At 60.4% G+C, this 8,719-nt stretch overlaps 1 protein-coding gene across 1 annotated transcript; it reads left to right on the forward strand.

Annotated features, from left to right (window-relative positions):
• Positions 1–5,503: 5,503 nt before the first annotated feature.
• Positions 5,504–7,515, forward strand: GADD45A (growth arrest and DNA damage inducible alpha). The gene is made up of 4 exons (XM_086841441.1): positions 5,504–5,793; positions 5,876–5,977; positions 6,050–6,263; positions 6,775–7,515. Exons 1-4 carry the CDS (start codon positions 5,750–5,752, stop codon positions 6,886–6,888), a joined length of 474 nt encoding a protein of 157 aa, XP_086697567.1. The 5' UTR covers positions 5,504–5,749; the 3' UTR covers positions 6,889–7,515.
• The last annotated feature ends 1,204 nt before the right edge of the window (positions 7,516–8,719 follow it).

Here is an 8,719-nt window from a genome sequence, read left to right on the forward strand (position 1 = left end):
CTCCCACCAGGCTCTCCACCCCAGGATCCCGGGATGAGAGGCTGGAGCACCGTTCTCTTTTTCCTTACTGCAAAACTACATTTAAAATATAAAAAATCCCCGAGGCGTTTTCCTGCCGCGGGAGAGCCGCGATGGCCCCGGCAGCTCCCGGCTGCGGCCGCCAGAGGGCACCGGAGCGACAGCGGCAGCGGCGTGTCACTGTCCCTGTGTCCCTGTGTCCCTGTCCTTGTGTCTGTGTCCCTGTGTCCCTGTGTCTGTGTGTCCCTGTGTCCGTGTGTCCCTGTGTCCCTGTGTCCGTGTGTCCGTGTGTCCCTGTGTCCCTGTCCTTGTGTCTGTGTCCCTGTGTCCCTGTCCCTGTGTCTGTGTGTCCCTGTGTCCCTGTCCTTGTGTCTGTGTGTCCCTGTGTCTGTGTTTCTGTGTCTCTGTGTCCCTGTCCTTGTCCCTGTGTCCCCGTCCTGTCCCTGTGTTATTATCCCTGTGTTCCTTTCCCTGTCTCTTTGTCCTTGTCCCTGTGTCCCTGTCCCGTGTCTGTCCCTGTGTCCCTGTCCCCATCCCTGTTCCCGTCTGTGTCCGTGTCCCTGTCCGTGTGTCAGCAGGGACCAAACCCAGGCAGGGCTGCTCCAAGCCCATCCAGCCTGGCCTTGGACACTTCCAGGGAGCCCCAGCTGCTCTGGGAATTCTATTCCAGGGCCTGCCCACCCTGCCAGGGAACAATTCCTGCCCCAGATCCCATCCAGCCCTGCCCTCTGGCACTGGCAGCCATTCCCTGTGTCCTGTCCCTGCAGGCCTTGTCCCCAGTCCCTCTCCAGCTCTCCTGGAGCCCCTTCAGGCCCTGCAAGGGGCTCTGAGCTCTCCCTGCAGCTTCTCCTCTCCAGGTGAGCACCCCCAGCTCTCCCAGCCTGGCTCCAGAGGGGCTCCAGCCCTGGAGCAGCTCCAGGGGCTCCTCTGGAATCTCTCCAGCAGCTCCAGGTGCTGCTGCTGTTGGAGCCCAGGCTGGAGGCAGCTCTGAAATAGGGTCTCATAAGCATTATATACATTTTAAATTCTATATTTTGATTTATATTTCAAAATCTGCTCTCAAATAAACACCTCACTTTCATTATCTTTACTGCAATGACCATCAAACTCTGGGCTTCACTCCAAGGTCCTTCCCCTTTGCTTTCCAAACACTCTTCCCCCTCCATGCATTTACAGGAGACAAGATTAATTCAGATTAATAATTTAACATCCCCCCCGAGCTCCCTGCTGCCCACAGGAGCATCAGTGGAGGTAACTGTGCCTGGAGGCCGAGCCACCCCAGCTCTCTGATTCCATCAGCAGGACTGGGAGCTGCTTTGGGAGGGTCCAGCCTCCCCTCTGCCCACCCCGGGGGAAAGGGGAACAGGGAACCTCCCCCCGGGAGGCAGGATGGGGAGGATGATTCCTCTCGGTGCAGGAGATTTCCCTCACGGAAATGCCTCTCGTGCGTTGGTTTATGGCCCACGCTGCCATTAAATGGACAAAGTTTGTTTTCGTTTTACTGCAGCTCTCTGTGCCCCGATCCCGGACTTGGCCCGGCGCTGCCCGGCCGGGTGATTCCCACAGCAGCCACGTGTGGCCGGCGTGCACAGGCTGGGAAATCCGCCCGGTCCTGCCGGGAGAAGGGATGGAGGGATGGATGCACGCAGGGCCAGGGGCAGCAGGCACAGCCAATGTCCCTGCCTGCAGCAGTGCCGGTTTCTGCTGCCCTGAATTCAGGGGCACGAGAAGCTGCTGGGAGCCGAGCAGGGACTTGCTGGGGCAGCAACTCACGGGCTGGGGAAGGAAAAGAGATTCCAGCAGCTACCCAGGGTGTGGGAGAGCCATAAAATCACCGAATCTTGGAATGGTTTGGGCTGGAAGGGGTCTTAGACCTCATCCAGTCCCACTTCCCTGGGGAGCAGGCAGGGACACCTTCCACTACCCCAGGCTGCTCCAAACCCCGTCCAAGCCGGCTTTGAGCACTTCCAGGAACAGCCAGGCTCTCCCCATCCTCACAGCCAAGAATTTCCTCCTAATCTCCAATCTCCAGCTCCCCTCCTTCAGTTTGAAGCCATCCAAGCACTCCCAGGCTCCCGCTTGTGCTCGCTGTGCCGGGGAGCCCCAGCTCCCTTCCAGCAGCTCGGAGGGCAGCAGGAATGTGCTGAGTGCCGGCAAAGCGGCGGGGATAAACCTGGGATAAACACATCCCAGATCCCCCAATCCCCTCCCACCCTGGGGAGAGGTTACCCCCAGGCAGGAGGAGCCTGCACAGGGTTTTGGGGTCGGTGCCACCGAGCCGGGCTCAGCTGCACTCCCGTGACCCGGAGGTTGGGAAAGCTGCTGGCACCGCGCCCAGCTCCAGAGCCAAACCCAGCCGGCTCCAGACTTCCCGGCTGCCCCGAGCGCTCCCAGGTCTGGCCAAAGTCAAACCCTCAACAGCAGCAGGGGTGGCCGCAGCTGAACCCCGCTTTTAGTTCCGCCGGGGATGGAGGAACTCCAAGGAAAACAGGCGGAAAATGTCTTTTTGCTCTTGTGCTGCCGGTGCTGGAGCGCCAATCCCGGACTGCCCCGGATCCTGGGGCAATGCCAGGCTCCTGCCCCGCTCCACGGGGAGGCAAAGCCGAGGTTTCCCGGCTGGATCAGCTCCTGCAGGGCTCCAGGGCGGGATGTCCCGCTCCGGGCAGGTGGATGTGCCCGGACACAGCGGCGAGCTGGGGCCCTGGGGTCAGCTCGGTGACACGGAACTGGTGGCACTGGGAAAACAGCGACTCTTGGAGCAGAGGCCGCCCCTGGAATGTGCAAGCTGGCGTTTGCTGCCCTCGGCATCCAGCAGATCCAGAGGGGACCGGGAACGCTCCGCGGGCCCGGCCCGGCAGCGTGGGGTGCCCGGGGCACGGCTGGGCTGTCCCAGCACACGGACACGGAGGAATTGCTGCAGCAGCCGGGATGGACAGAGGTCCCAAGGGACGGGCCAAGACAGGGAAACGAGGGAGAGAACCAGGGACACCCGAACAAGGACAGCAGGGAGCCGAGGGGAAAGGGAGCAGAAGCCCCCGGCACCGGCCCGGGGGCTCAGGGACCACCCGGGGGCAGCTCTGGGAAGGGCCCTGGCCGGCTGCCCCGGCAGGGACGGGGCTTTGTCACCCCTCAGTGGCACTGTCTGATGCTTGGTTTCATTCCCAAAAACCCAAATTAAACAACTCGATGCTCTTACGTGCAGGAAGCACCTCCCCAGCTGGCCCAGCCGAGGGCTCCAGTGGGCATCTCCCACATCCCTGGGGGTTAACCCATTGCTCTCCGAGCCGCCTCCCACCACGGGCAGCCCAACCCCGCGGCCCGGGGAACTTTTGGGGTGAGAATGTGGCAGGTGGGGGGAAGAGCCTGGGGGGGCTGAGCCCGGCCCTGCTCCCGACCCCTCGGTGATGCCGAACGCGGAGGGGAGGGCAGGCACAGCCCGGAGAATGATGAAAGTCAGGATTAAAGGGCAGGGGGAGAGCAAAACACCCCGGCCGCTTTTGGCAGGCGATGAAAGGAAGGTTTAGCAGCAGCTGCCAGCTGGGAGCTGACGGAGGGACAACTGCGGCTCCGGCTCCATCCCGGGCTGCCCAGCACATCCCCAGCACGGCCACCCACTGTCCCCGCAGCCCCAGGGTCCCCAGCAGCCCGGCTGCTCCTCGGGGAAAAGCGAGAGACAGCAAAACTGCGGCCGGCCGGGAAAGCCGCAGGGAAAGCGCAGTTCCAGAGCATCGCCTGCCCGCTCCGGGAGCTGCCCAGGAGAGAGAAAAGAGGCTTCAGCTGCTTCCCAGCTGCCTCCGAGACAGATTTAGCTCTGGGGCCGGCACAGATGGGGCTGCGGGGCCGGAGCCACGGGCGGAGCCGGAGCCTGCAGTTGCTAATAGAGATACAGCAAATTAAGCGAACTTAATTCGGAGGGTCACCACACAATGCTCCCACCTGTTTTGCTGCGGTCGGGCCATCTGCCACCCCTCCACCTGATGCAAAAAGGGCTTTTCCCCCCTTTCTCCCGGCGCCGTGGGCTTCGTTAAGCCGTGTCGGGGCTCATCAGGCGGCAGAGCTGGGCCGAGGGCACTTGCAGAACAAACCCCAGGGAGGTTCCCAACAAGGGGATAAGGAAATCACCCTTTTATAGTGCTGCACAAACGCTTTCATGTGTCCCTGGAGTGTCCCAGGTTGGACAGGACATGGAGCAACCTGGGATGGGGGGAGGTGTCCCTGCCATGGCAGAGGGTGGAACAAAACCATCCCTGGGGTCCCTGCCAAGCCAAATCATGCCAGGATTCTGTGATATCCCATTTCCCAAATGGCCAAGTCAGGGATTCGGCAGGAGGGCCGTGGAGCTTGGCATCGTGCTTTCTGCTGTGGAAACTGGCTCCTGCCATCCAGGAGCCGCAGGAAAACACTGCCAAAATCAACATGAGGGACCACCAAGGGTCCCGAGTGCAGCCACTGGGAATGTGCCAGCCAGGTTGGGAAAGAGCTCTGGCAGCGGCTGTGGGAGCACGGAGGGCTTTGGGTGCAACAGCTGAGAAAGCTTTGACACAGCAGCCGTCAGGAGAAATCCTCCCCGGAGGTCTGCAGGGCTGACACGGGACATCTGGAGCTTCCCGGAGAAGCACCGAGTTCTTGGAAACCTGCAAAGGGAGAGATCACAGAGCCACAGAGTGGTTTGGGTTGGGAGGGACCTTAGAGATCACCCAGAGCCACCCCTGGCACGGCAGGGACACCTCCCAGTGTCCCAGGCTGCTCCAGAGCCATCCAGCCTGGCCTGGGACACTTCCAGGTGTCCAGGGGCAGCCCCAGCTGTTTCCTGTGGCAAATTCTGTCCCTGTGTTTGAAGGTTGGTGGAGCTGTGTCCTGGGAGCAGCGCTGCGCCCTGCAAGGATCATTCCAAGAGAGCAATCCCTGTGGAGACAGGGAACAGCATCCATCGAGGGAGGGACTGTGTCCCACTGCCCCTCTCGGGTGAGAACCCACCTGCAGAGCTGCCCCAGCCCTGGGGAGGATGTGGAGCTGCTGGGGAGATTCCAGAGGAGCCCTGGAGCCCCTCTGGAGCCAGGCTGGGAGAGCTGGGGGTGCTCACCTGGAGAGGAGAAGCTCCAGGGAGAGCTCAGAGCCCCTTGCAGGGCCTGAAGGGGCTCCAGGAGAGCTGGAGAGGGACTGGGGACAAGGGATGGAGGGACAGGACACAGGGAATGGCTGCCAGGGGCAGAGGGCAGGGCTGGATGGGATCTTGGGATTGCAGGAATTGTTCCCTGGCAGGGTGGGCAGGCCCTGGGATAGAATTCCCAGAGCAGCTGGGGCTGTCCCTGGATCCCTGGCAGTGCCCAAGGCCAGGCTGGATGGGTTTGGAGCAGCCTGGTTTATGACAGTGTCCCTGTCCTTGTCCTGGGCCCGAGCGCTCCCAGCGAGTTCAGGCCCGGCAGGGCCGTGCAACACGTGGGCGTGGTCTCATTTGCATGAGCCAATGGGAGCGTTGTATGCAAATAAGGCGGCGCGGGTTGGCCGGGGCGGGCGGGGCTGCGCGCGCGGGGCGCCTTTGTCCGGCACAGGCGGCGGGGCCGGAGCGGCCGGAGCGGCCCGAGCCCGGTGTCCGAGCCCGGTGTCCGAGCCCGGTGTCCGAGCCCGGTGTCCGAGCCCGGTGTCCGAGCCCGGTGTCCGAGCCCGGTGTCCGAGCCCGGTGTCCGGCTGTGTTCGCTGTCCCAGCCCGCTGTCCGGCCGTGGCCCCGTGATGACTCTGGAGGAGCTGCCCGGGGAGCGCCGCGCCGCCGGGAGGTGAGGCCGGGGGGGCGGCGGGGCCGGGCGGGGAGCGGCGCGGGGTGGCCGGTGACGGCCGGTGCCGCGTGTCCCGGCGCAGGATGGAGCAGGCGGGGGACGCGCTCGAGGAGGTGCTGAGCAAGGCGCTGAGCCAGCGGAGCCTCACCCTCGGCGTCTACGAGGCGGCCAAGCTGCTCAACGTGTGAGTGTCCCCTCCCCGTAGCCGCCGGTGCCCCGCGCCCGGTGCGCCCGCGGTGACGGCGGTGCCCCGCAGGGACCCCGATAACGTGGTGCTGTGCCTGCTGGCGGCCGAGGAGGAGGAGGCGGGGGACGCGGCGCTGCAGATCCACTTCACGCTGCTGCGGGCCTTCTGCTGCGAGAACGACATCAACATCCTGCGCGTCAGCAACCCGGCTCGCCTGGCGGAGCTGCTGCTGCCGGCGGCGGGCCCCGAGCCGCCCGCGGACCTGCACTGCGTGCTCGTCACGGTGAGCCCGGGGGGGACACCCCGCCGCTCCCGGGGGGAACACCCCGCCGCTCCCGGGGCTCCCCGAACCGCCGTGCCCGGGGCTCGAACCCGCGGCCGCAGTCCCGGGGACAGCGGGGCTGCCTTGTCCCCTCGTTCCGCTGTGATTTCCCCACCCTTCTCCTTTGTTTTCACCCTCTTTCTCCCCTTGTTCTGCTCTTTCTTTACTTAGTTTTCCTCCTTTCCCCTTCTCTATTTTTCCTCTTCCCCCCCCCGCTTTTTTTCCCTTCCACCCTTTTATCTCTCCCTCTTATTTATTTTTTTTCCCCCCTTCCCTACTCTGCCCCAAAGTCCAAAGCTAAACTCCTCACGCGCTTCCAGGCCTGACTTGTTTGTTCGCCTCGCCAGCAATTTAAGATGATTCACACTCCTGGGCTTTCTGCTGTGCTTTTTCCTCCCCCCACCTCGTTCCACGCTCGGCTTGTTTTTGCTGCCGTGCTGAAGCTTTTTTTTTTCTGCCGTCTCTTTTCCAGAACCCGCAGGCGTCGCAGTGGAAGGATCCAGCGCTGAGCCAGCTGATGTGTTTCTGCCGGGAGAGCCGGTACCTGGACCAGTGGGTGCCGGTGATCAACCTCCCGGAGCGGTGACCCCCAGCCCGGCCCCGCTGCCAGGCTTTGCCAGTTGCTCAGGAAGGAACTCCCTGCCCCGGCTCCAGGATTCCCCCGGGGGAGGGAGGGAAAATAAAACACAATAACAACTTTAAAAAAAAAAAAAAAAAAAATATGAAATAATAAAACTGATGTCGTGGGGGGGAGGTTTGGCTGCAGTGGAGCGATGCAGAGCGTGGGAGTCGGGATGAAAACAAGGGATGAGCCCAGCCCGACCTCAGGAGAATCCTCCTCACTCTTTCTGTCCTTAAGTGCCACTTAAAGTTCCTGCTTTAAACACCTTAACGAGCAAACAAGGTTAATCGAGGCCTTTTGCCAGCAATGCTGTTGTATTTTTGGGATGTTAATTCTCACATTTTTATGCTAAGATATATAATAATAATAAGTTATTTTCTGATATTGATGGAAAAATTATTTATACTTGGAGGTCTGAGAACCGAAGTGCCCTCGTGCAGTTGGTCTGCAACCACAAATCTCCCACTTGGCTGCAAAAGCAGCACCATTAATATAATTGTTTGAAATTTGAGTGTTTTTTGGGGTTCTGGTGTTCTTGTTTTGTGCTTTCTTTTTTTTTTTTTTTTTTTTGAAATAAAGTGTAAAATCAAACCTTTGTCCCAGGCTTTAATTTCCTTACTCCAGGAGTGCACAGGCACAAGGGCTGAGCAGCAGCTGCTTCCTTGTCCTGGCCACGGGCAAGGTCCTGTTGTGCAGCTCCAGTGTGGGTTCATTCCCGGCCCCTCCCAAGCAATTAAATGCCAAAGCAGCCGAGGTGCTGCAGGAAATATTGGGAATGTTTGTTATTTATTTATTTGACTTGAATGCTGCCACAACTGGAGCTTAAAAAAAGGAAAAAAAAGGGGTTTTGCTGCCGAGGTTTCCATGCTCCTGTAGCTCCTCTTTGGCAGGGAAAGGTGATTCCCTGGAGGAGGAAAATCAGTGTTTCCTTGCAAAGCCCTGGGATTTGTTTGCACCCCCAGCTCCCAGTGCCAGGCTCCTCTTTGGTGACACAGCCAGGTGGCACAGGTGACATCCTGGGACAGGAACATCCACACCCTCTGCTGCTGCTGGCACTGCCCAGGGCTCTGGGGACAGTGGCACGGGGTCACTCTGTCCCCAGCCCCGCTGGGAGGGGAGGCTGGACCTGTTCTCCCACTCCTGGGATGCTCCAGCACGAGGCCACCCTGTCCCTGTCCCTGTGTCCAGCTCAGGGCTCAGCCCAGGCAGGTCCCAAAGAGGTGACACTGTCCCTCTGAGGCCACCTTGTCCCTGTGTCCAGCCCAGGGCCAGCACAGGCAGGTCCCAACGAGGTCACCCTGTCCCTATCCCTGTCCCCAGCCCAGGCAGCTCCCACCCTGTGCCCAGGGACACGGCAGCAGCACCAGATTTATTTCTCCAAGCTCAGATTCAACCCAGACCCCTCTGGTCTCTCCCAGTGTCACCCCCAGCCCTGTCCCCACACCACACAGTGGGGGGCACCTGGCCCTGCACACAAATTCTCATTTTTCTCCCCAAAGCAGCTTGGCCAAGGACAAGAGGGGCAGTGCAGTGATGGGATCTCACCGTGGGCTTCTCCCAGCACCTGTGGGTGCAGTGCTCTCACTTCTCCTTTTGTATAAAATTCTGTGAATTTTTTCTGTGAAAAATTCTCAGAATTTTTTCTGAGTTTGGATTTCCCCCAAGTTTTACAATCCCTGTTCTTTCTGGGGGTATTGATGGCAAAAAGTGAAGTGCAAACATAACCACTGTATTTAAAAAAAATTAAATTGTATTTTGTATTTTAAAAATGATGAGTTTACCAAAAGTCTCTGGA

This window comes from Cyanistes caeruleus, chromosome 9, assembly GCF_971803275.1.
Source record: "Cyanistes caeruleus chromosome 9, bCyaCae1.hap1.1, whole genome shotgun sequence".
NCBI lineage: Eukaryota > Metazoa > Chordata > Aves > Passeriformes > Paridae > Cyanistes > Cyanistes caeruleus.

What these genes read in the sequence shown, in the direction of transcription:
- GADD45A (XM_086841441.1), top strand. Translation starts at nt 5,750, where the DNA reads ATGACTCTGGAGGAGCTGCCCGGGGAGCGCCGCGCCGCCGGGAG. An exon ending in GAGCGCCGCGCCGCCGGGAG is followed by an intron (nt 5,794 to 5,875) that starts GTGAGGCCGGGG and finishes GTCCCGGCGCAG; the next exon opens with GATGGAGCAGGCGGGGGACG. An exon ending in TGCACTGCGTGCTCGTCACG is followed by an intron (nt 6,264 to 6,774) that starts GTGAGCCCGGGG and finishes TCTCTTTTCCAG; the next exon opens with AACCCGCAGGCGTCGCAGTG.